The sequence below is a fragment of the Hibiscus syriacus genome, unplaced genomic scaffold, assembly GCF_006381635.1.
Source record: "Hibiscus syriacus cultivar Baekdansim isolate YM2019G1 unplaced genomic scaffold, ASM638163v2 tig00110949_pilon, whole genome shotgun sequence".
Taxonomy (NCBI): Eukaryota; Viridiplantae; Streptophyta; class Magnoliopsida; order Malvales; family Malvaceae; genus Hibiscus; species Hibiscus syriacus.
In genome coordinates, this window is record NW_024062929.1 from 127891 (window position 1) to 155248 (window position 27358).

Here is a 27358-nt window from a genome sequence, read left to right on the forward strand (position 1 = left end):
AAAATCAACTTGAAGCTATGAAGCAGCAAAATCAAGTGAAAAATTCTTCATCTTAGGTGATTTCTTAGATTAATGTTTTTTTATTCTAGTGAACAATGTTGAACTACGTTATATTGTAGTTGGATGTTTGTAAACTTTGAATTATTCATATTTTTATTTAATTGGAATTGTAATTATATTTCAAGGTTGTTATTGGATATTCTTACACGTTAAATTTGGGTAATACAAAGTAGAACAAAACATATTGAAAATCAGTTGTGATTAGCGGTGTTTTAGGATGAAAATCGTCACTAATGGAGTACATAATTAGCGGCATTTGAGTAAAAAGGGCACTACATACATAATTATTAGCGAAACAAAAATGCCGCTAAGAAACCTTACTTTTTGCGGCGTTTGTATCGAAAACGCCACTAAAGAACTTGAATTTTTGCAACGTTTGTACTCAAAATGCCAGTAAAGATTTGTGGTGTTTGTTATCATAAAATGTCGCTAATAGTTGTGGCGCTCATTTGGCTGGTGTGTTTTGTGGTTTTTTTATATTATGAGTGTTTTTAGCGACGCTTTAAAACGTCGCTAAAAAACCTGACTTTTTGTTGTGTTTGTGATCATAAAACGCCGCTAACAGTTGCGGTGCTTGTTTGGTTTGGCCAACATTTTTTGTGATTTTTTTTATGTCGGGAGTGTATTTAATGGCGCTTTAAAACGCTACTATAGGTCTAAAAACGCTGCTATAGGCTTATTCTGCTGTAGTGGTATCATAGTACAACAATGAGGACATCAGTGGGCGTGTAGAGATTATAATTTTATTCTAGTTTGTCGTAAATTATTTATTTACGCATTTTGGTTTTCAAAATAAAAGAGTTCCACCTTTTCTAAATGTTTGTTTTTTTACTAACATTATTGGTTTTAACCTTTTAACTAAATTGTATCTTTCTGATTTTTATTTGTAGGATCATTTCGGTGGTCTAATGTAACATCGTCGATTCATATTTGAATTTTGGGCCAGGTTAAATGTGTTACAACTTCAGTGAATAAAGGGGTTAGTTGTGTGTTATGAGTTCACCATAATCTTAGAAAGTTCAAGATTTATTCACTTATCTAAGAGAAGAATTACTCATTATCACTGCGTACTAGTTTCAGATACGTTCATTAGTACTTAAACAACTAATCTTCCTATTCTCTTCTTGTGTTTTGACTTCAATGCTCTCATTTTTTACGAAAGAATTATTTCATATTAGTAGGAGAATATTGGTAATACTCAAATTTAAATCATTTTAATGTTAATTTATTGTCTCTTTATCCAAACTTGAATTGGGTATTTATAAGGTATTACAATTGTTTCATTACAACTTTATTGTAGTTGTAATGATCATTTATTTACGACTATTATAGCAGCTTAATTGCAATTGAATTTTTTTTTTTGCTGATAATCTTAGCCTATAAATATCAATGATTTTTAGCTATTAGGTTTGAAGAAAAAACACTTTTATCTTGCATTCTTTAAAAGATTTTCTTCACTCTTTAAAAGCTTTATTGTTTCAGAATTTCGAGAGAAGAGTAATGTCGTCAGAGTTCACTCCATCTTTCGGGTGTACAAAATTTAAAAAGTCGTGCTAACCTCAGGAACTATTCATCCATTGTAGCGTTTATGTATATCGAGACGAATTCGCTTTTAAGACAGTAATTAATACCACGACACGATTGATTGGTTCTTTGTTTATATATTTCACTGTATATTTTTCCAATCAATGCAAATGTTTCGTTTTGCAGCAGTCTGGTTTTCCAGCATGATGTAGTTGAAGAACTTCAACGAACGTTTGGATGGTAAGTAGTGTTCTTGAATGGAGTTTTATGATTGATGTGATAATGGATGGGTATTACTTATCTTCATATTAGAGAAACATTTCATGATCAAGAAGCTTTTTAAACAATTTCTCATACTCAATCAAGGCATTGTGAGGTTAAGATTTCTGAAATTATGAGCAAGACCACTTAGATTTTTATTTGTTAACTCTTTAATTAAATGGGGTCACCAATAACAAATTCATTAGTGGTCGTTTTCATCTGTAGTAAATACCAATAACAAATTGGATAACATGATCTTGGCCAAACCATTCAACATAAGGATGATTTTCTTGTTTAATTTCGTTTATCAAAATTGTCAATGAAAAAGGTGTAGTACCTATAAGATGTCCTGTAAGATCAAGGCCAGATTCGTCTCAAACATTTTCGGAGCCTTGAGCAAAAATTAAAAAAATACCTTTATAAAATGGAAGTATATTTTATTACTTTGAACGATTAATTCAATATTACATATATATATCATAGAAAATGATTAAATTTTGTGAAAACTTATTATTTTTTTTATTATTTTATTAAGAAAATACCTTAAAATTCAACATAAATATAAAAAATTGAATGCATGTATGATGCATAGCTTGATTTTGAATAATAAATAAATAAAAAGAACTATATATTATTTTATTGTTAGATTGAGATTAAAGAAGACTAAAAATCAAATAATATTTGATAAATTGAAGAGTAAGATTTGGAAAAAGAGAAAAACATAATTAAATTTAATTCAAAATTGAATAAATAAATAAGATAAATGGAAAACGATGGTCAAAAACTAAACATTTTATGAAATTATAAAGATTAGGAGCTCTAATTATAAATATAAAAAATTAATTAAATTTAAATCAAAATTGAATGAATTAATAAGATGAATGAAAAAAGGGTCAAAAACTAAAAGTTTATGAAATTATAGAAATTAAGGATCCTAGTTATAAATATAAAAATTGAGGATACTAATTATAAATATAAAAAATTGAAGGCCCTACAGGGTGCTCCCTTAGAGCCATCATGGCCATCAAGTAACATTGTTAATGGTTTTCTTTTCAATTGGGAAAGTTGACAGTACCATTAAGTTTAATGGGTAATTGGGTAAGTAATATTGAACTGAATAATACTATATTGAGAGCCAGTACATCTACATTAGTATTTTCTGGAGTTTGAGCCATAGTGAAGAAGTCTTGAATATATAGAGTAATTGATTGTGCATTTTACTATCAAATTTAAGTATTTATATATCATTTAAACGGATGAGTCTCAACCAAACTTTCTAACAAATATGAGGCTATTAAAATTTAGGGTAAATTACAAATTTCATCACTAACTTTACTCTCTCTCCTATTTTGCTCACTAAACTGTAAAAAATTTTAATTTCCTCACCGAACTTAATACATTGGGATTTTTTATCACTCTCATGTTAAACATTTAACGACGTTAAAAAGACGCCATTTAAAAAAAAATTCACTAAAACTTCGTCGTTTTGCATATATGCAAAAGCCTATGTATAACGCTCTTAGTGAGGAAATGACTGAATGATCAAGAAAACTCAATATATTAAGTTCAGTAAGAAAATTAAAAATTTTTATAATTCAGTGAACAAAATAAGAGAGAGTAAAGTTAGTGATGAAATTTGTAATTTACCCTAAAATTTAAAATTATATAAAAATGAACAAAAATAATATATATATATATATATATATATTTAGAATTGAGAAAATAATATTAACGTTTAAATGGGATCGAATATCAAAGGTTACAAAACTATAACAAAGATATCCGAAATATATTAATGTTTTATTAAAATTATATCCAAATTATTACCAAAATTAATATATATATATATATATATATATAATTGAGAAAATAAATATGCTCTCCATGACAAAAAGAAATATTTCTGAAAAAATGCAGTAAAACTCGAACAAATTTCGTCAATGGAGCTTTTGATAATATATATATTTAGAACATGTTTATATTTATAACAATGACGCCATGTTGCATTCTAAAACAATTGCTTCCACATGAAACTTGAATTCATGGTGTGCAGGTGCATCAACCCTGTCAAGGCTGGCCAAGAAGTGAAGGTTTATAAAACGCATGCGTCTGCGCAATCTCGATGCGCTCTCGGGGATCGTTCAAGGTTTCATCCCTCAGTGCCTGAAGTATGGCTTGAGCCGACTTCTCCCTGAAACATTCAAATTATGTGAATAAGCTTAACTTGGACTTATTGATCCAGGAAACTTTTGTTAGGGGCCAAGATAATGATATAAATTGTTGTGCTCAACATTAGAAATTTTATGTTGAAAGTGCCTTGTTATATCTCCGGAAGTCACCTGCAGAAACTGCTAGTTCTCCACCAGCCAGGATCTACTGATAGACTCTTTCGCCTGTCGGAACTCCCAAGGAAGTCATACCCTCCGAAGACTAGAGTATCACCACCTCCGGATCAACTACAATATATAGATAAGACCTCTAACAGACACATTTAATCTACCTGAGCAAAATCCAAGATTGATAATTAGATCTATTTAACCTATTAACCTACGAGTAGTCATAATTACCCTACCTAACACCGTCAACCATGACCAATATAAATACCTCACAATCACGACTAAAAAAAGACTTGACCACTTCCCTCTCCTTATTTACTCCCATTATCCCCTTTACCTCTCTTATAGGACATTGGCCAACGAACGTCACCTCACTGGCCTTGACTTTGCCCAAATTAAAAGAAGTGAACTGTCAACAACCGATGAGACAAATTTATTCCCATCAACAATTCTAATATTGAATCAATAATTACCAAATGGGACCAAAATTGTAACTTCACTATTTTATCAAAGAGACTAAGGCCCTATCCTGCCCCTTTTGGATTCACCCCGATCAAAAACCATGTGACTACACATTGATATTTGTCGACAGCAATTTAAGTATTAATTTTGAGTAGTCGGTTTAAGATTTTGTATTGCAAAAGCCTCTTAGGGAATTTGAAATCACCTTGTTATAAGAATTTTGTATAGAGTCTTCAATAAAGGCACAATTCAACAGGAGCAACAGGCTTGTTTCCATCAGGATGCAACACACTTAAGCTTGATTGACTCAGAAGTTCATAAAATGCTCCTACTGCAGACACTCCCTGGAAAACAATTAACATTCGTTTAATTTTGTTCTCTGATAATCAAATCGGTACATGCGATTTAGAGTCTCAGCTGAAATAATATATTGTTCGGTTAGTTATGCCAATCGGTTCGAGCTTCATCAAGTTTTCAGCAATATCGCATTCATAATCCACAATTATGAGATCCAGTAAGAGACAATGAATGCATCAGAGCATCATTTACCTTTTCTGCTTCTTTCTTTTCCAAGATTTTCATTTAACTGATGAGATTATATGTTTATCATTTAACGAAGTTTTTAGGCAATATATGTTGAAAAAGCAATTTTTTTTACCTGAATCATTCCTTTTCCACTGATGCTATCGCCCATATCTCGACTTAGTTCTCCTTTTGCTAACATTTGGCCATACCATGCATTACGACCTTTTAACAAAGTTACATAAGTGTCGGCCAGCAAAGGCCCTGCAAGCTTCTCAGGTTCCTCAGCCAACAGATGAGTAATAAAAATCATTTCTGATGTACAAGGCAAAAATACTGATTTGCTGGTAGCACTTTCTTTGGTCAGGGCTGCCACCATTCCTGAGAAAATCGAAATTGAAAGTCATTATGAAGTTCCAAAACTTAAAATAGCGTGTATACCTTTCGAGCTCGAGTGATTAGATCATTTCCTATTTGCATCTTCAAATGTTCTTCCTTAAGCATTTAAACTATGTCGACCCAGATTCATTCATCATTACTCAAGAATGTTGTAGTTCAGTTAATGTAAAGATTAGTTTATGAACTCGAGAACCTGAGCTTGCTAATTTATTGGTCAAAAGATATAGAGGTAGTTACCAGCTCCAATGGCATAGACATTCTTCAGCCCACCCATGACTTCATGAGTGACAAGATCACTGTTGTCCCAAACAATGAAATAGGGCTGTCTTAAGAATTTTGCTAATGGTTTCCTCCACTTTTCGGCTCCACATATTCGAGCATTAGCATATTCCTTATTATAGATCTCAGAGGCAATATTCGGTCCCCCAAGATAGAGTATGTTCTCTATAGGTATTCCAGCTGCATAAGAAGATGCGCATAAAGCTAAAAAACATGACAGATAAAAAGGTTTTATTTGAGAGGCAAAACAAGACAAAAGAAGCAGATTGCGGATTCTGTATTCTGTATTTCAGAGAAGATGTTAGTTACCAACATTTTTTCCTTAGCTCAAAACCGTAAGTGTCAGTCTATCGAGATTACATGGTCAGCAAAGTATTATGATAATCTGAAATTCAAAATTTTCCCTTGTTTCACCAATGCTACTAAACTATAAAACAAATAACTGAGGCATCTCTCAAATGAAGATACCGAAAATATTGTCCAAGGAAGCTTTAAACACAACATGAACATTAAATAATCGATAAGAACTCTTACTTGCTCGATTAATCATTTGTGTAGGAGTGATGATATGAGGAACAGGTTGCAGTGCAGCCTCTATACCCTTTGACAAAGAGATAATTATAGGCACTGTGATTCTTTCTTTCCAATAATTGTTGATGACTTCGAATACCTCACGCGTTTCGGTTGAAGGCAAGCCGTTTACGACAATATCAGCATCCCAAACAGCTTCCTGCAAGTTAGTCACACTTTCAAAGGACAAAGTGGTGTATCAATCATGTTCAAGCAAAACCCATCTTTCAAAATCTCATCCGCAAAGAGTGTTCGATCGCCTAATCTTGCCTCAACATACTTCAAATAGGCACAACGCCGGATCAACCTCCTCAAGACATCTTCCCTTGAATTGATAACTTCGAAGAGATGTTCGGCGGTGGCTCGATCGACAGCTTTTCCAGGCCTTCTCCATATCCTGATCTGAACCTTGTCTCGGAACTGGCCGTAACTATCTTGCAGCAAAGCGGCGAAAACACTTCCCCAAGCACCTGCTCCAACGCTCACAATCCTCAATGGATCACCATCAATCTTGCACAAAAGGTGCCGAAGCTCATCAAGTTTCTCTTCCAAGCCATTACAGTTGTTAAAAGACCCATTTGAGTTCAAACTCTGGCGCAACGTGTCAATACTCCCTACCATCTTCTTCTAAGAAAAATCCAACACAATAAATCAACTAATCAACAACAAAAGAAAACACAATCCTCCAATCCCACAAAGTATGTAGTATATATGAGCTACAAAATGGTCCTGAAAATTTTTGCCAATTTACCTTCGACTTTATATGGCACTTGCTCTCCTAAAACATCTTCAGTTCCCAAGTTGCTCTCTGATTCAAAAGAATACAATTTTATTGGTGGGTTCTTTTACCAAAACCAAAGCTAACTTGTGATCACTCCAATTAGATATTCAAACCAATCCAATTTAGAGATTTTGTTGAACGGAGTTTCAATATAAAAACAATTTCAGAAGAATGGAGAGCTTATTGAAGTGTCGTAAAAGATATAATCTAAAAACTGGAAAGTGGGAACAATACTTTGTTTCCTCCGTCTAGAGTTTGTTCATCTACCCAACTACAAACTTCAACGGAAAAGATAGAATAATAAATAAAAAGAAAAAGACAACCACCCCACAAGAAGAAATAATTGTCAAACAAATAATACCAACCTTTGGCCTCTTGGGTGGTGTTAGTTACAAATAAGGTTTAGCGCTTTGATGAACAATAGCCTTGCTTCAGAGCATGACATCTTTAAAGTGCATTTCCTTGAGGGAAAACGGAAAAGGAAAGGAATTAAACTAGAAAACAAATTAAGAATGTGTGAATTTGATAAGAATACATTAATATAAGTTGATGGAAAAGTGAAAATGAAACTAAGAAAGTGGTGAGTGACGATTGGTGGCAGCTGGCACGAGGATCACATTTGAATAGATGGATTCAGAAGAAACAGAGCAATAAGTATAACCAGTAAGTGAGAGAGAGAGAGGGAGAGGCATTGATGAGTAACAGTTGAGGTGAGGGCGATTGAGCTGGGAGTGTACCAAGTCGCATTAATGGATTCTGCGTGCCACCAGTCACTTCATAAATTTTGTATGACATTTTTTTTATTTGAGTATAACTGTTCATATTGAGTCTTATCCTCTTGTATATATAGGCTTATATATATATAATATAAAAGGAAATATCAACATATTTTTCGATGAGCTTTTTATGGTAATCAAATCCATCTTTTTTACGAATTTATCTGTAATTTTTTTCTATAAACGAAAGCTTGAATTCTTCATTTTGTACACCGTAGTCATCATGGAGTACTTGATTTTTTCCCTTTCTTGTTTTTTTTTATTTTAGGTTTTATTATTTAAAAATAAAGATAAATTATAATTTTACTCTCTCTTATTTTATTTACCTTAAATGTTTATTTTTTAATTATTTTATTTAAATATTTTAAAAAATATCACAATAGCAATTATTAAAGAAAGATTTAATGAAATAGTAAGTGCATAAATCATACCATTTATTAATTTTAAGCGTTCAAAAATATTTTTAACTAAAAATATGTGTCTAATATTTTTGATATTACTATTTTAAATGTCAACATCATAATGATTGTTAAAGAATTGTTATCTAACACATATTGCATTTATATATTTTAAAAATTTATTTTAAAAAATATTAAAATTATATTATTTGAAGAAACATTTTTTCTCTAAAATCTCAAAAAAAACACAATAAAAATTTTAATCCCTTTTTCTATCGTCAATCACCATCGACATCATCTATCAATCAAAATCCCAACATCGTCAATAGACTGAAACTCTGTCGTCATCGACCAATCAAAATATAATCTCCACCAACATCAATTAAGAATCAATGTTTCATAATAAGCATGAACAAGGGATTTAAATCCTAAGAACAAAGTAGAGTGATTCATATTTAACTTCCCGACCGACTCAATGTTGCCTCAATCAAAGGAGTAACCCTTACCTCAACCTACGAAAGAGAGTTATCTCAACTTTAATAGGATAAATATTCGCTGCTCTTGTCTCTGCACGAACAATTAACTCGCTTTCTATTATAAGGTTAACATACGACTTAGACTCCACTTGAGAGTTATTATGCATCCTATCTCATCAACAAGGCATGCTTTAGCTCCTATGCAAAAAAAAGTGACTAAATTATTTTCACTTAATGCATATAAAGTTGTAAGCTTAAAAAATATTATGCTAGTGGATGAAAGACGTTGTATGGAGAGAAGACGGGAAAACATGCACCATAGAGCTAGAGCCTTGTTGATAAATCGGGCAAAGTAAACGAAAGAACACAAGAATTTTAACGAGGTTCGGCAATGTGCTTACGTCCTCGGTGCCTAGGCGGATCTAGAAAATTTTTATTCAATGATAATAAGTTTAGGTTACATCTCTATTTATAATAGAAAACCCTGGTACATAATTCCAAAATTAACCCTGTACCGTACCGCGAGGCACAGCCCCCGCACCCCCAACCCACATAATCGTAACCCCCTCTACAAGACTTTCTTTGTAAGGACAGTTGATGTTCGCTGCGTTCGCTTCGCTCGCTCCGCTCTATCCCCTGTCCTCTTTACCGGTATATTTATGAGCTATACCTTACAAATCTCCACCTTGGCGAATATCTGCCCCTTAGGAAACATCAATGTGGGTTGGGTTACCTACTTCTTTAACAACTTGAAACATTCAACAAGTCCAAGCAATGCTTGAACTGTCTGTTGTAACTGGCTTGGTGAACATATCAACGGTATTCTCATCAGTGTACCTTCTGAAACAAAATCTCTCCAGATGCAACCAACTCTCTGATCTTGTGAAAACGTACATCAATGTACTTAGTTCTAACCGATTATACCTGATTCTTAGCTAAGTGAATAACACTGATTGTCTTCTCCAGAGCTGAACACCCAACTCCTTCACTAAACCAGTGAGCCATAAAGCTTCTTTTGCAGCTTTAGCCGCTGCCATTACCAGCTTCAGTGTAGATAGTGCCACAACAGATTGAACAGTATTCCAACAAATAGGTCCTCCACCAAGAGTAAAAACATACCATGTCGTAGATCTTTATTATCCAAGTCACCTGTAGTCTGAATCCACATATCCTACAACCAAAGGATTATCTCGTTGACCCAAAAAATTCCATGTCCCATAGCACCCTTTAAGTACCGAAAGATCCACTTGACTGCTTCTTAATGTGCTTACCAGTTTAGACATGTACTTACAAACTTGACTAACAGCATGAGCTAAATCAGGAATACCATTGCATATCAAGCAGCAACAACATTAGAATACGGAACCTTTGCCATATCTTCAGCTTCCTTATCTGTCTTAGGGCACTGTTCTGATGAGCTTAAAGTGGTTCGCCAATGGGTGCAATGGTTTTGCGCTCTCATCGCAAACCTTTCTAGCATTTTTTTAACATAACCCCGTTAAGATAGCCACAGTTTCCTTGAGTCTCTGTCCCTGCAAATTTCCATTCCAAGAATTTTCTTTGCAGTACCTAAATCTTTCATATCAAATTCCTGACTCAATAAAGTTTTCAAACCGATAACATCATCCATGTTCTTCGCAGCAATCAACATATCATCAACATACAGTAATAGAAAATAAAAGAACCATCATCAAGGCTTTAACATAGACACAACAATCATACTCACATCGGTTGTAGCCAATCTGATCATATAGGAGTCAAAACCGTTTATACCACTGTCTCGGAGACTGTTTCAACCGTACAAAGATTTCTTCAATCTGCAAACTAATGCTCGTTTCCAGGTTGAGTGAAACCTTCAGGTTGCCGCAGTAGATCTGCTCCTCTAAATCACCATGCAAAAAAGCAGTTTTAACATCCATCTCTAAGCAAATCCCACTGGCCACCAATGCAAAACTGCTCGGATTGAAGTGTGGCCTGACCACAGGAGAAAAGATTTCATCATAATCAACTCTTTCTGCTGTGAAAAAACCCTTTGCTACCAAACGAGCCTTGAACTTCTCCCCCTCTTTTTGCTACTATTGGTTTCTATTATACACTCATTTGCAACCAATCGGTTTTTTTACCCTCAGGAAGGGGAACCAACTCCATTACGATTGTGATTCAAAGACTCCATCTCCTCAACCATGGCTGCCATCCTTGTCGTTTTCCTGACTAGTAACAGCATCATGAAAAGTAACGGATCATCACTGCTAACAATAAGTGCAAAGACCAAGTCTTCAAAACCCAATTACTCGGAGGCTTTATATTCGTCCATCTCACTGTCTCTGGCGAAACTATAATTCTGCAAATCATCTGTAGTGGAACCACCAGAAGTCGGTTGAGACATTTCTGGTTCTCAACTGGAAACTGCTCGAAATCCACCACTGTCGTGTCTTTCTTCTGTTGCAACATGGATTGTTCATCAAAAACAACATCTCTACTGATCATAATTTTCTTCACAATGGATACCAGAACTTGAATCCTTTGACACCTTTCTTGTAACCCAGAAAAATGCACTCCTTCGATTTTGCTCAAGTTTGGATCTCTCATCAGCGGTACATATAAGCAGGACAACCAAAAATCCGTAAGTTATCAAAACTAACATCATGACCAGTCCATACCTCTTCTGTAACTTTCTTTCCAGCCAATGATGCCCTTGGCGATCTGTTGATAAGATAACCGCCATGTTAACAGCCTCGGCCAAGAAGTGTTTGGGAAGCCCGCATTCAACCGCAAACATCTGGCTCTTCATTCAACGACCTGTCATCTTTCTGCAACACATTATATTGTGGTGTCTTACGCACTGTAAAATGTCTCTTAATCCCGTGCTCCTTATAGAGTGTAAGAACTGTGAATCTGTGTACTCGTACCATTGTCAGACCGCAAACACTTGATTTTTGTCCTGTTTGGTTTTCTACTCACCTTTCCACAGCTTGAACTTCTCAAAAACTTCAGATTTCTGTTTCAAAAAATACACCCAAAATTTCCATGAAAAATCATCAATAAAAGTAACATAATACCTAGATCCACCCAAAGACAATGTCGTGGAAGGCCCCCATACATCAGAATACACATAATCAAGAATCCCTTGAGTTGTGTGTTTCACAGTCTTGAAACGGACTTTAGTCTGTTTACCAAGAACACAATACTTGAAAATCGAGCTTACAGCTTTTGACACCATGCAAAAGATTTCTTTTGTAATTCTGTCATACCACGTTCACTAAGATGAGCAAGAGCATATGCCAGTTTTTAGTATCATCACAGGATCAACAGAATGAACTCCACCTGTAACGGTACTCCCTAACAATCTATAAATATTTCCTGCAGTCTTATTTCCTTTCATCACAGTCAAAGCACCTTTAATAATCCGAATGGTTTCCCTATCCTCACCAGCCTTAGGGATAAAACCATTCTTGTGCAAAGTGCCCAAAGAAATCAAATTCTTCTTCAAATCTGGGATAGTCGAACACACTCAACGTCCGAACAGAGCCATCATACATCTTAATTCTGGCATCACCATACCAACAATATTGCAACATTGATCATCACCCAAATAAACAGAACAAGAATAACCGACCTGTATGTCGAAAACCATTCCCTATTTGCGTGATGTGATAAGAACATCCAGAATCAAGAATCCACGCATCCGTCAATTGAGTCGTGAAATAGAAAGCATATCACCCTCACTGCAATCAGAATTGTATCCTCGACCACGTTCACGACTTGGATGAAACATCACGTTCTCAGTGCTTTTCAACTTCGGACAGTCTCGCTTCATATGTCCCGCCTTGCACTGAACAGTGAATTGTCTTCTTATCCTAGATTTGGATCTGGAATTCGCTTGCCAGACCCGCCTTCTCTGGCTTCCGTCCACGGTCTTGATACCTGACATATAAGCTATCGGCTTGAGAGTTTTCCCCTGCATTCTACTTCGCTGGTTTGAGCCAACAAGGCTGCAATAATCTCCTCAACGTTGATAGTCTCTTCCCATATGTACGAGTAGTCACCCATATGTTCGTAAGAGGAGCAACGAACACAACAAAATCATCGCTCTGTCTTCATCCTTAATTTTTACATCAAGTTGAGCCAAATCAGAAACGATTTGATTGAAGACATTCCGTGTTGCGCCAAATCATGATCGTCCTGCATCTCAGCCCATACAGCCGCTGCTTTAGATACAGTTTTGTCGTTAAGGATTTGGAGATAAACTGGCTTTCCAACTTCCTCCAAATTTCATCTGGAGATGATAGATGCATGACGTGATACATAACCTCGTCCGCCAAGCATAATCGAAGTTGCAAAATTCGATGGTCTGGGTAACTTCGGATTATGGAAAACGAGGGTGAAGGATCTGTTGGCGCAGTAGGGGATCCTAAAGGCTTTGCGACCTACAAAGTCGCGTCGATGGAGGAGGAAGATTGGAATTGCAACAACGAGCGGAGGAACCATATGATTATGCTTGACAGACGAGGTATGTATCACATCATGCATCTATCGTCTCCAGACAAAATTTGGAGGAAGTTGGAAAGTCAGTTTATGTCCAAATTCTTAACGACAAAACTGTATCTAAAGCAGCGGCTATATGGGCTGAAGATGCAGGATCATGATTGGCACGTGAATGTCTTCAATCAAATCGTTTCTGATTTGGCTCGGCTTGATGTAAAATTGAAGGATGACAGAGCGATGATTTTGTTGTGTTCGTTGCCTCCCTCTTACGAACACATGGTGACTACTCTTACATATGGGAAAGACTATCAACGTTGAGGAGATTACTGCAGCCTTGTGGTGCACAAACCAGCGGAAGCAGAATGCAGGGGAAAACTCTCAAGCCGATAGCTTATGTCAAGGGTAATCGAGACCGTGGACGGAAGCCAGAGAAGGCAGGGTCTGGCAAGCGAATTCAGATCCAAATCTAGGGATAAGAAGACAATTCACTGTTACAAGTGCAAGGAGGCGGGATGAAGCGAGACTGTCCGAAGTTTGAAAAACAGACGATGAGAAGCGTGATGTTTCATCCAAGTCTGTGAACGTGGTCGAGGATGATAATTCTGATTGCAGTGAGGGTGATATGCTTTCTATTTCAACGACTCAATTGACGGATACGTGGATTCTTGATTCTGGATGTTCTTATCACATCACGCGCAAATAGGGAATGGTTTTCGACATACAGGTCGGTTAATTCTGTTTCTGTTTGGGTGATCGATGTTGCAATATTGTTGGTATTGGTGATGTCAGAATTAAGATGTATGATGGCTCTGTTCGGTTGAGTTGTGTTCGACATATCCCAGATTTGAAGAAGAATTTGATTTCTTTGGGCACTTTGCATAAGAATGGTTTTATCCCTAAGGCTGATGAGGATAGGGAAACCATTCGATGTTAAGGTGCTTTGACTGTGATGGAAAGGAAAGATGACTGCAGGAAAATTTATAGATTGTTAGGGAGTATCGTTGTAGGTGGAGTTCATTCTTGAATCCTGTGATGATACTACAAAACTGTGGCATATGCTCTTGCTCATCTTAGTGAACGTGGTATGACAGAATTACACAAAAAAATCTGTGCATGGTGTCAAAAACTGTAAGCTCGATTTGCAAGTATTTGTTCTTGGTAAACAGACTAAAGTCCGTTTCAAGACTGCGAAGCACACAACTCAAGAGATTCTTGATTATGTGCATTCTGATGTATGGGGGCTCCCGACATCTCTTTGGGGGATCTAGGTATTATGTTACTTTTATTGATGATTTTTCATTGGGTGTATTTTTTGAAACAGAAATCTAAGTTTTGAGAAGTTCAAGCTGTGGAAAGGTGAGGTACAAAACCAAACAGGACGAAAAATCAAGTGTTTGCGGTCTGACAATGGTACGGAGTACACAGATTCACAGCTCTTACACTTCTGTAAGGAGCACGGGATTAAGAGACATACAGTAGTAAGACACCACAACAGAATGGTGTGCGGAACGGATGAATAGGTCGTTGAATGAAAGAGCTTGTGTTTGCGGTTGAATGCGGGGCTTCCCAAAACACTTCTTGGCGAGGCTGTTAAATGGCGTGTTATCTCAACAGATCGCCAAGGACATCATTGGATGGGAAAGTTGCAGAAGAGGTAGGGACGGTCATGATGTTAGTTTGATAACTTACGGATTTTTGGTTGTCCGCTTATGTGCATGTACCTGTGCTGAGAGATCCAACTTGATGCAAAATCGAGGAGTGCATTTTTCTGGGTTACAAGAAAGGTGTCAAAGGATTCAAGTTCTGGGATCCAGTGTGAGAAAATTGTGATCGTAGAGATGTTGTTTTGATGAACAATCCATGTTGCAACAGCAACACAGTGGTGGATTTCGAGCAGTTTCCAGTTGAGACCAGAAATGTCCAACCGACTTCTGGTGGTTCCACTACGATGATTTGTAGAATTATAGTTTCGCCAGAGACAGGGTGAGACGGACGAATATAAAGCTCGAGTATATGGGTTTTGAAGACTTGGTCTCTTTTGCACTTATTGTTAGCAGTGATGATCCGGTTTTTTATGATGTGTTACTAGTCAGGAAAACGACAAGTGGATGGTACCATGGTTGAGGAGATGGAGTCTTTAAATCACAATCGTACATGGGAGTTGGTTCCCCTTCCTGAGGGTAAAAAGTCGATTGGTTGCAAATGAGTGTATAATAAGAAACCAACAGTAACAGAAAAAGAGGGGGAGAAGTTCAAGCTCGTTGGTAGCAAAGGGTTTTTCACAGTAGAAAGGAGTTGATTATGATGAAATCTTTTCTCCTGTGGTCAGGCACACTTCAATCGAGCAGTACTTGCATTGGTGGCCAGTTGGGATTTGCATTTAGAGCAGATGGATGTTAAAACTGCTTTTTGCATGGTGATTTAGAGGAGAGATCTACATGCGGCAACCTGAAGGTTTCACTCAACCTGGAAACGAGCATTTAGTTTGCAGATTGAAGAATCTTTGTACGGGTTGAAACAGTCTCCGAGACAGTGGTATAAACGGTTTGACTCCTATATATCAAGATTGGCTACAACCGATGTGAGTATGATTGTTTTGTCTATGTTAAGAGCCTTGATGATGGTTCTTTTATTTTTCTATTATTGTATGTTGATGATATGTTGATTGCTGCGAAGAACATGGATGATGTTATCGGTTTGAAAACTTTATTGAGTCAGGAATTTGATGAAAGATTAGGGTGCTGAAAGAATTCTTGGAATGGAAATTTACAGGGACAGAGACTCAAGGAAACTGTGGCTATCTCAACGGGGTTATGTTAAAAAAAATGCTAGAAAGGTTTGTGATGAGCACGCAAACCAATTAGCACTCCATTGGCGAACCACTTTAAGCTCTCATCAGAACAGTGCCCTAAGACAGATAAGAAGCTGAAGATATGACAAATGTTCCGTATTCTAATGTTGTTGGTGCTTGATGTATGCAATGGTATGTACTCGTCCTGATTTAGCTCATGTTGTTAGTCAAGTTTGTAAGTACATGTCTAAACCTGGTAAGGAACATTGGGAAGCAGTCAAGTGGATCTTTTGGTACTTAAAGGGTATTGTGGGACATGGAATTGTTTTTGGTAGTGAATGAGATAATCCTTTGGTTGTAGGATATGTGGATTCATACTATAGGTGACTTGGATAATAGAAGATCTACGACAGGGTATGTTTTACTCTTGGTGGAGGACCTATTTGTTGGAAGTCTACTGTTCAATGTTGTGGCACTATCTACAACTGAAGCTGAGTACATGGCAGCTAAAGCTGCAAAAGAAGCTTTATGGCTCATGGTTTAGTGAAGGAGTTGGTGTTCAGCAAGGTGGAGTTCAGCTGCTCTGCGACAATCAAAGTGCTATTCACTTAGCTAAGAAGTAGGTATATCGTGTTAGAACTAAGCACATTGATGTACGTTTTCACAAGATCAGAGAGTTGGTTGCATCTGGAGAGATTTTGTTTCAGAAGGTACACACTGATGAGAATGCCGCGGATATGTTCACCAAGCCAGTTACAACAGACAAGTTCAAGCATTGCTTGGACTTGTTGAATGTTTCAAGTTGTTAAAGAAGTAAGGTAACCCAACCCACATTGAATGTTTCCTAAGGGGCAGGATATTCGCCAAGGTGGAGATTTGTAAGGTATGGCTCATAAATATACCGGTAAAGATGATAGGGGATGGAGCGGAGTGAGCGAAGCGAACGCAGCGAACATCAACTGTCCTTACAAAGAAAGTCTTGTAGAGGGGGTTACGATTATGTGGGTTGGGGGTGCGGGGGCTGTGCCCTGGTACGGTACAGGGTTAATTTTGTCCTGTCCTCTTTACCGGTATATTTATGAGCCATACCTTACAAGCCTTCACTGAAAATTTTATATAAGTCAGCTCCCTTTTCTTCCATTGCTTTCAACACCTCCTCATCCAACTCAAAGCGCACCCGTTGAAAGAATGACAAAAGTCTAACTTTTAAAGGTCTTACAACCCTCTAAGTTCCCCCACCCTCCGATGCTTATACATATGACTCATCAAGAACATGAGCCTACCTGCAATTTCCATCGTCAATATCTGCAGTGTTTTTTAAATTAAAATTCAACCAATCCAACATATGGAAGCTAAAGAAACTCCCTGTAAGTTGGATTGGAACAATTTGCAGCCAAAGGTTTTTCATGGATGAACAGTCTCAGAGCGTGTGAATGTCAGTTTCTTCTCGCCATCGTAAATAAGACGAATAGGGTCGGAGGAAATACCTCTCTTGGTTCTTTCCAAATTAGTTAGATTCGATTCCTCAAGATAAGCCAAATTTTGCATGGTGTCATGTTGGTCTCATACATCACGATGAAGAGTATAATAAGCGGTTTTGACCGTGTACTTACCCGACGAATCCCAAAACCAAGTGGGATGATAATTTTTCATGTCATTTGTTGGGAGGAATCCCAGTAATATCCTTTATAATATCCTCATCTAAAAAATTGTTCAGTTTGTCCAAGTTCCAATTACCCTCCCCTTTAGAAAACTCGTTAACCGTAGCGTCAGAGATGCTCCTAAGGTCTCCATTAACCATTTCCATGATTGATTGCTTCCCCGGAATCCAAGTATCCATCTAAAATTTGGTATTTTGCCCATTGCCAAGGGACCAAAAAACATTGTCCCAAATGATCAGCCAGACTTTGGAGAGAAACCTCCAAAACAAGGAGTGGTTACTTGCATTAAGATGTGTAGGAAGATATTTGTAACACCCCCAACCCGTACCCAACCCGGATACGAGTCTGAGGTATAACATTGACTTTTCAAACAATTACTTTTACAAAAGAATGAAGAATTTCAAATTTATTAAAATAATTAGTTTACAAAACATATCAGAGCGTATACTATTCAAATCTCTTAATTACATGCCAACTATATACATTAAACAAAATACATATTAATCATTTTTTTCTGATCTGATCTTCGGAAAGGAGAGGCTAACCTGTCTTGCTCCTCCTTGCTCCTTATTCTCATCGAAACTTACATGTGAAACATTCACACGCTAAGTCTATGACTTAGTGAGGCATATAAAACATATAATATAAACTATAACTTCTAACAATGAATGCATGTTTCATGCTATCATATCATACAAACATATTTCACATAGAAACTATAATATATGCAACAAATGCAACCCATATACTCATATCCAAGTGCTCAATCACATATAACAATCATATTAAGGTTATTTATATCTCTTTATTAGCCCATGTACACCTGTGAGAACTTAAAGTATGCGAGTACTTTGAGGTTGTGCGCACATATGCTGTCACCACAGCTCGTATAAGGGTCCACTGAATGGCATGTGAAATCTATATCCCGAATGACATATCCATATGTTCAGAAGAACATATGTACCTGTCCATATGTCCCGAAGGACATAGGTAACCCTTGACTCTTGACATACCAACTATACCTATAGCTCTCATAACACATAACATGGGCATTCTCTTTCATATCATTTCCAATATTCATATAAACATATGGTTCACTTTCACATATCATATATACTTTTCTTCATATATCTCATGGTTATTTCACATAGCTCATTATCACATTTTCATATCATATATCATATAATAGATTCTTATATCATCACTTGTTTCATTTATACCCATTCACAATCACACTAACATGTACTCACACATATCATTTAACAAATGCAATAATCAATAACACACATGTATCATGTAAACATATGCTCATATCATGTCATACGTATGCTCATATTAATGAATTCATGCATTCTACTATAGAAATAGACTTGTCACAAGTCTTCTTTCCATTACACATCATATAATTAATATGCACTCACCTGGCCTCATTAGTTAATATTGATCTCATATCTCTTCTAGATGCTATTACGTGTCAACTTTTCTGGACTTTACTCTCGATCGATATCTACACAATCATGTATACATATCAACATTCTAAATACTATGATTCGATCATTAATTTCTTAAGCTAGAAGAAAAGTTAATCCAAATTTTCTCTTGTAATGGTATCGGTACCCCCCATAGGGTATCGATACTTCTCTATCTGTGGTATCGGTACCATTCCTAGGTATCGATACCTATATTGCATTATGTAATTCTCGTTCAAATAATGTATTGATAGCTTCCTTAAGGTATCGATACCTTCCTTAAGGTATCGGTACCCTGGGTATCGATACTGTTCTTCCTAGGTATCGATACCCTTTTAATGCCTTTGTTAATTTCAGTCATGAAGTATCAGTACCTGTGGAAGAAGTACCGATACCTATAGCCCAAAAATCACTTTTCTTACCCAAAAATTCATCCAAACTTACTTAATTCCTCTTATATAACCTTCTTTTAGCCCTTTAAACTTAACTACACTTATTTTAACCAACTTATACCACTTTAACTCATCTTAATATCCAATATTCTATCTTAAATTTGGAAACCAAGAATCTTACAAATTTATCAACATGTTCTAAATTCATTTCTAACACTTTGAATTTCTTATTTTGACTGATGACAAGTCAAATTTAACTTCAACTTCAATTACTAACTTTTTTCCAAGATTTCACTTATAACCATCTCATCTTTATTCCTTTCTAACTTCTTCATCTTTTTATCTTTAAGACAACTTAAGCTTTCCTTAAGCTTAAGTATCATCTAAAGAACATAAACCAAGCTTAAAATTAAGAATTTATCAACCAACATGAAACTTACCTTTTACAAATCGGGTTCACGACTGAAGGAGGAAGAAAACCCAACTCTCAAGACTTTTCTTTTCCCTTTTTTTCTTCATTCCACATGGTTAATTTCTTATAAAGGAAAAATAAAAATATTTCTTGTCAAATGACCATTATACCACTTACTCCATCAATTATTTACTAGACCATCCTTCTCAAAATATTACTAATTAAGTCCCTGAACTTTTCAATCTTTTGAATTCATGCTTCTAAGTTTCCAAAAATTCTATTTTTGTCACTAACCCGACTTTTGGGATGTTACAATATTCACTGACCTTATACTTAGCCTGGAACAACTTAACCCGAAGGGCTACGGGATTAGTGAGGAGATTATAGCCTAGTTTAACAAGAAAAACTTTATTTTGGGTTCGAAGCAGTTACAATCCTAGACCTCTACAGGATATTAGTTGGCAGCATGAAACCCAGCTAACAAGAGCCATCTTAGGTTGTTCATTAGTACCACCCAAAATGAAAAGATGGTAATTTTCTCAATTTCATCACAAACACCCTTGGGAATAGCCACTGCCTGTATGAAATATTTGGGGATTGCCAAAAAAATGGATTTGACGAGGGTGATACAACCCACCAGAGATAATTTTGAAGCTACTCAATTACTCAGTTTAGACTTGACCTTGTCAACAATAGATTGAAAAGTGCTTTTAGTGATTCGGTTGTGAAATAGAGGCATACCCAAGTAGGTACCAGGATTGAATGTGCATTGAAATCCCAATTTAGAGTAGAGATCGTTGGTAGGCTTTCAAGAACATTATTAGAGAATAAGACTTTTGTCTTACTAAAATTGACTCTATGTCCCAAAAATATGCTAAACTGATCAGGAAAAACTCTAGTAAGGATTGTTTGGCTACTGGTCGCCTTGCATAACAAAAGGAGATCGTTAACGAAGAACGGGGCTTTGCCCAGAAAGAATCATAGACTCTCATAAGTTTATATTTTGAGCATATTAAATACTTTGAACTTATTGCTCCATGTAGAGGACGAAAATATAAGGAGACATTGGACAACCTTGTCTAATACCTCTGGTAGGTTTAAAAACTGAGGAGAGTGACTCATTCCAGAGAATTTAAAAGCTATAGGAGGTGACGAAATGCATGATAATGCGATGTAATCGAAAGGGACACCCCATATCCTCTAGGGAAACAGAAATAAACTTCCAAATAACGCGTTCATAGGCTTTTTCGAAGTCCACCTTGATCGTCATCCAGTGAGTTTTCCCCTTTTTTTTATCATGGAGAGGACAACCTCTTGAGCAACTAGGATATTGTCATTTACGCTCCCGTCAACAATAAAGTTGGCTTGGTTTTGTGTAATGATCTTCGAAAAAAATATCTTTGAATCTATTAGTAATGAGTTTCATGACCAGTTTATAAAGGACGGTACAAAGGCAGAGAGGTTGAAAATCAGTGAAATATTTTAGAACCTTCTTCTTAGGGAAGAGGACAATCATAGTTGTCGACACCTGTTTTCATCCGGGTTTGTTTATTTATTATTTTAGTATATTATTACTAATATTAATTACATTTTTTGCAGGCCATTACAAAGACAAAATCATGTCCAAATCCAAACCCAAAACAGGCCCAAATTAAACCTAGCCCAAAACCTGCTCTAACCTTAGCCCCATCATGACCTACTACGCCACCAACTTTGTTGTCGTCGTCGCCAGCCTTCAATATGCCACCTTCGTCACTTCCAATCTGCCACCTTTGTCACTTCCAATCTACCACCTCAGTCGAACCATCACTGTGCCACTATCAAAGCCCACCCTCAGTTCGAATGAAAATTAGAAAAAATTCAAGCAAATGGTGGTATCCATTTAAAAAATTATGTCGTCAGAGCAAATGACCGATGGACGTGACTGGAGTCTCCAACAATGCTTTACATCTTATAAAGCCTAAAAAAAGATAGAGAATTCAAAAAAAAAAGAAGTAACAGTTAAAAAAAACGAAACACAAAAAAAAGAGTATTTACCTTGGTTTGAAGCCTCATGTCGAGAATCTATCTGGTCAAATTCTTCGTCGGGGAGTGAGAACAACAAACCTTGACGAGGGCTTCACCGAACGGTTAGATCGAAGATGGAAGAATATAGACTCTTCGGTTTCCTTGTTAGATCTAGACTCAAAGGGTGAGTTTTAGGCAAAGATTGCCTAAGATTTGAGCTTAGGAGGAAAAGGGGAGCATTTTGGGGTATTTTGGGATTTTTCAACCACCGACGATGGTGGCCGGCGGTGGAGGAACGCCAACGGTGAACGGTGGGTGACCTCCATAGGATAGAGAAAACAAAGAGTTTCTTTCTCTCTATTGAAACCAAAAAAATGAAAAATGAGAGAGGATGAGAAAAAAGGCTCTATAATTGGGCTTATATACACCGACCAAAACGACGTAGTTTTGAGGGTTAACGAAACCATACCAAACTCGCGTGGGTTAACAACATTCCAGGTCCTTCTAACTTTGTAATCCTTGCAATTTGGTCATCAATGAACATGGGTTATTTATGATTTCAATCCTTTTAATTTTGCCACTTTATATTTTAGTTATTGTATGCTCCGTAATACGCTTTGGTTAAATGTCTGATACGAGTAGTTAATTGTAGATTTATTTTATTATAGTCCTTAGTGTTGTTATGTTTAGAAAATGTTCTATTTATGTTTTAGATCCTCCTGGTTTTACTATGTATTTCAGTCATTGTTTTACTATTTTGTGGATTATTTATATACCTAGTCCTTGTAGATTTACTTCTGTTTGATTTATTTTATTGGTTGTCATTTGTTCTGATTTGGTCCTTGTGTATTTTTTATTTATATGTTAATCCTTATATTATTGCATAATTTTATACTTTGATTATTACCCCATATTCATGTATATTTAAAATATTATACGTGTTTAAAATATGTACACATGTATGTTGTTTTGTTGTTTCATATTTTCAGTCTTATTTTTTTATCACTCAATCATTTATTTATTTATGTTACAAACACCTTTTTCTTGATATTATTTTCAAGAAAGCTCGTCGTAAAATGGCGTGAAAACACCACTATATAGAGTGTGATTCAACGTCATTCAAACGAAAAATGAAATTGAGATAAATTAATCAATTTTAATAAAATGATCATATTTTAATTTTGATTCGAATTTATAAATTCCACCATAAAGACAATTTATAAACGATTAGGTACCAATTTTTGGCGTTATGGGGATATTCACCATTCCCTACGCGTAATTGACTCCTGAACTCTTAAAAATGAATTTCGTAAACGTAGACCAATTTTTGTCTTTAAAATAATTTTTCTTAAAATTATTTTAAACGATATTTTTAGGTATTCAATCTACCTAAACCAAAGGTTGATGGCGACTCCAATTTCATATTAATTCAAAATCTCATTTTCTTAAATAAAGTAATAATTATTTTTAATTCAATTATTTTCGTTTTAAAATGATTATGAAAATAATATTAACCTCTTTGTCAAAAAGGCTTACCGTCAAAAATATCCTTGACCCAAGTACAAGTAGAAGAGCCAATGGTATTCCATTGATTTTGGTAAAAAAAGCGTTCATTCCAACCAATCCGGGGGACTTGAAGGGGCCCATACCAAAAATGGCGGTTCTGATTTCTTCGTTGATAACTGGAGCATCTAAAAAAATTGAAATCCGACTTGGATATGGGAGGGAAAGACTTCCTAACCGGAAAAGAACCCCCATAGGCCATAAATGCTTTCATCCAGATAAAGATTGGAGGAAAAAACGAGTGGCTTCATTCCGAAGAGTCTCCTCGTCATAGCACCACTCCCCATTTTCCCGACGAAATAGAGCCCGACTATGGAAATACTTGGTGTTCCGGTCTCCCTCAAGTAGCCATGTGTCACAGGCCTTCTGTTTCCACATCAGTTCTTCCTGGTCGAGGACCTCTTCAAGTTTAATACGGATTCTCAGCTCTTCATCACGTTGTTGGGGAGTTCCGTTTCTATCAAGAGACGTCTAAATAGACCCCTCTGCTTCTTAGGTCTCAACTTTTCCTGCATAATATGACCAAACATTTTTATTCCAAACTTTTAGAGAATCAGTAAAGTCACGCACCGATTTTTGAGTGTCCCTATCAAAGCACCAATTATCCTGCACAAACTGATTAAAATTGGGATGCTCAGTCCACCCCACCATTAATCGGAACTGATTCCTTTGAGGTTGAGACTGGCAATTCGAGGTCTTGAGAAGGATGAGACGGTGGTCAGACTTAATCAGGTAAGATATGAACCATCGAACTCGGCGCAATCGTGAACCATGCATCATTGGCAATCATTCTATCAAGGTGTTCCGATACATAGCCACGGGTCTAAATAAATTGGGATCTTTTAAAACCCAGATCCACAAGATTGTGTAGCTCCATGAGGTTACAAAAATGCTTACACCCGTTACAACTCCTAGTTCCCCCTTTCTTATCTGCATAATGAAGGATTACGTTAAAATCTCCTGCTAAGAGCCATGGCCTACCATGGGTTTTAAGATTACTCAGATCTCTCCAGAGGGCCATCCTCTTGCTAGCATTTGGGTTACCATAAACCGCAATATATAAAAAAGAAGATTTATTAGAACTCCCTGAGATAGAGGCATGGATATACTGTGGATGAGCCGCGATGATGTCAACTGAAATCGGAGAGTTCCAGAGTAACCAAATACCACCAGAAAAACCTGTAGCTTCTACCCTAAAAGAGCGCTCAAAACCTTGTTTACGGACCACTTTATTTGCGTTCTCACCACTTATACAGGGTTCCATTAAGTTTAGATTCTAGAATGTCCGGCCTATGATCTTGTGTATATTCCTTAAGATTCTTGGGAAATTTAAAACTCTCTCAACCTTGATAGTTCCAATATAGTATTGAAATATTCATTAAATCCATAAAAAAGGAAATGGTTAATGTCATACTTTTATTGCTCAGTAGACTTACCAGGTTTTTCCACCTCAACCTTCTGACGGTGGAGTTGGTTCTAGATATCATTCAAGATGCCCATCATGGCTTCCTCAGTCATAGAACTATAGCCAGTGGTAGCCTTAACTTTAAGATTTTTGTTTTGGACCACTGGAGGACCTTTCCTTTCTTTCCTTGAGGAGCAGCCTTACTTCCTCCACTAGCTTTAGTGGCGATGAAATTGACCACCGTATGGCCTTCGGGGTTTAAAGTGGTGCTCGCCAAATTACCTTCCATTCCTAGCGTATTATCAAACATGCGATTAGTTTTTGAATTAAAGAATTCGTCGTTAAGGTTTACCTGGGTCAAAGCTTGCATCATATTTCTTGGAGTCGAGGGATTCGCTTCTTTAAGTACGCCATTCAAGGTATTTTGTGCACCATGAGTCGTTGAAGACGAAGGGAGATCATGTATGATTTGCATGTGCGTGGCTGCAAAGTCTTGCTTAGTCTGCATGGGTATTATCGTACGTGAGCTGGACCCAGGTTGACTTCAATCGTAACAGATGCAAGATTCTTTTTAGTTGGGTCCACTATGGGTGATTTCTTCTCTCTTAACTTTGGCCTTGGGATAGGATGTTCAATACTTAAACTTTTATTACCTTCCTTGGCCGAAATACCAATTACGGATTTCCTACCTGAACCCATTTTGGAAATAGACTCCACGGTTTGATTGACAACCCCTTGATTTCGGCCGTGATCACCGGTCTCATTAACCTCAATAGCTAGAGCTGCAAATCTGGACCCTTGGGATTTACTTTCTTTGGGGGTGGGTTTGTAACTGTTGTCACTTCTAACGGGATTTCGTTGGCACCGACGTTCCACTATCATCCAGGGGCCATGAGGATGATTTTTCGATTGGTTCTAGTTCTCCATAGCATTGATAACAGATTTATTCCCCGAGGTGCAGTGTTGTCCTTAACACTGGTTATTCGCCTGACCATTACAGTATCAGTTATCGGCTCTTTGTCCATGGCCGGATTGGTAAACGTGCATGCTTCCTTTGAGTGACCAAATCTTTCGCACACGAAACAAATTAAAGGAGGATTTTCATAGACGACGTTTTGAACTTATCACCTACTATGATACGGGCTATGAGGGGTTGGTTCAAATCAATGTGCACTGCCACTCTCGCGAAGTGACGTCGGTTAAATGTGTCTTTCCGTAAATACACTTTGACCACCCTGCCAATAAGATTTCCAATATTAGTAAGTATTTTCTTCTTAAACATGTATTCGAGAAAACCTAGAAATCGGATCCACTCCATGACGGTGGACAGAAAAGCTTCTGAGGTACTAACATTCATTGAGCATGGTTGGGCCGTTAGATAACTTTCAATGACGATCCATGCTCCTTCAGCCAAGACTCTATCATAGTCCTCATCGTTCTGACATTTAGCTAGAAATATCCATTCTCCAGATCCATAAGGGTGAAGGATTGGGAAGGCTTCCAGATTGCGAAGGTTTTATTTGAAAGTGCGTTTAATCCAATATTTTTGCCGATAAGTTTGAGCACCACGGTTCTCGTCATACTCGCCTCCATCAGCTTGTAAGCACGCTCGGAAAATTGGATCGTCGGAATACCTCCTGAGATCCAGTTATAAAGTCTTCATCGTTAAGATCTAGATTTTCTTTTTTTGGATAATTGTTTGATTTTATTACCCAAATAACTAGTAGTGAGCTGCTACAAAATACAAGCAATGTTTGGATTTACAAAGATCATCATAAAAGGAAAAACCAAATGAAGATACAATTAAATAATACCCCATTGGTTACAAGGAAACATTAGCAGTGTGTAAGCGATTAATATGCCTTCCCCTTAGTTTGAATCCAACAATTTCCTTGATCGAACTGAACATAGCTTCGACAGTTGATGCTTGAGATTGAAAAATCCTCTTGTTTCTTTCTTTCCTGTAATGTAGATCAAGGCATTCGAGGAGAGTTTCATGATTGAAGTGAGGAGGGAAGAACCCTTCCAATTAGCAATAGCCCAAGCGTAGAGTGCATCCCATGAATGGTGTCTAAACCGAAGGCCACTGCAGGAGAAGATTGCAGACATAGTGTAGTAGCGACCTGGCACTCGAGGAATAAATGGTTTCTTGTTTCCGTTCAGCACCACAGAAAGTGCAGTGGTAGTCAATGACGATCCCCATTCGGTGGAGCCTCTCTTTTATGGGAAGACGGTCAAGGAAAGCCATCCAAGATATAAGGCTATGTTTAGGAATTAGGAGAGGAAACCAAAGAATAGATTGCCAGTGAACTTTCGGGTTCTTCACCCT

At 36.8% G+C, this 27358-nt stretch overlaps 1 protein-coding gene and 1 pseudogene across 1 annotated transcript; both read right to left on the reverse strand.

Annotated features, from left to right (window-relative positions):
• Positions 1-3793: 3793 nt before the first annotated feature.
• LOC120148116 lies at positions 3794-7553 on the reverse strand (annotated as a pseudogene).
• Positions 7554-23834: 16281 nt separating this feature from the next.
• On the reverse strand, positions 23835-24401 carry LOC120148122. The gene is made up of 2 exons (XM_039161306.1): positions 24195-24401; positions 23835-24095 (listed from the first exon to the last, which is right to left on the reverse strand). The coding sequence occupies exons 1-2, from the start codon at positions 24399-24401 to the stop codon at positions 23835-23837; spliced, it is 468 nt and encodes a 155-aa protein (XP_039017237.1).
• Between the last annotated feature and the right edge of the window lie 2957 nt (positions 24402-27358).

Bases quoted from the DNA above. Each gene is read 5' to 3' on its own strand.
- LOC120148122 (XM_039161306.1), bottom strand. From the start codon at position 24,401: ATGCATGGTTCACGATTGCGCCGAGTTCGATGGTTCATATCTTACCTG. The intron at 24,096-24,194 runs GTGCGTGACTTT...GGGTCTATTTAG, and splicing joins ATAGGGACACTCAAAAATCG to ACGTCTCTTGATAGAAACGG.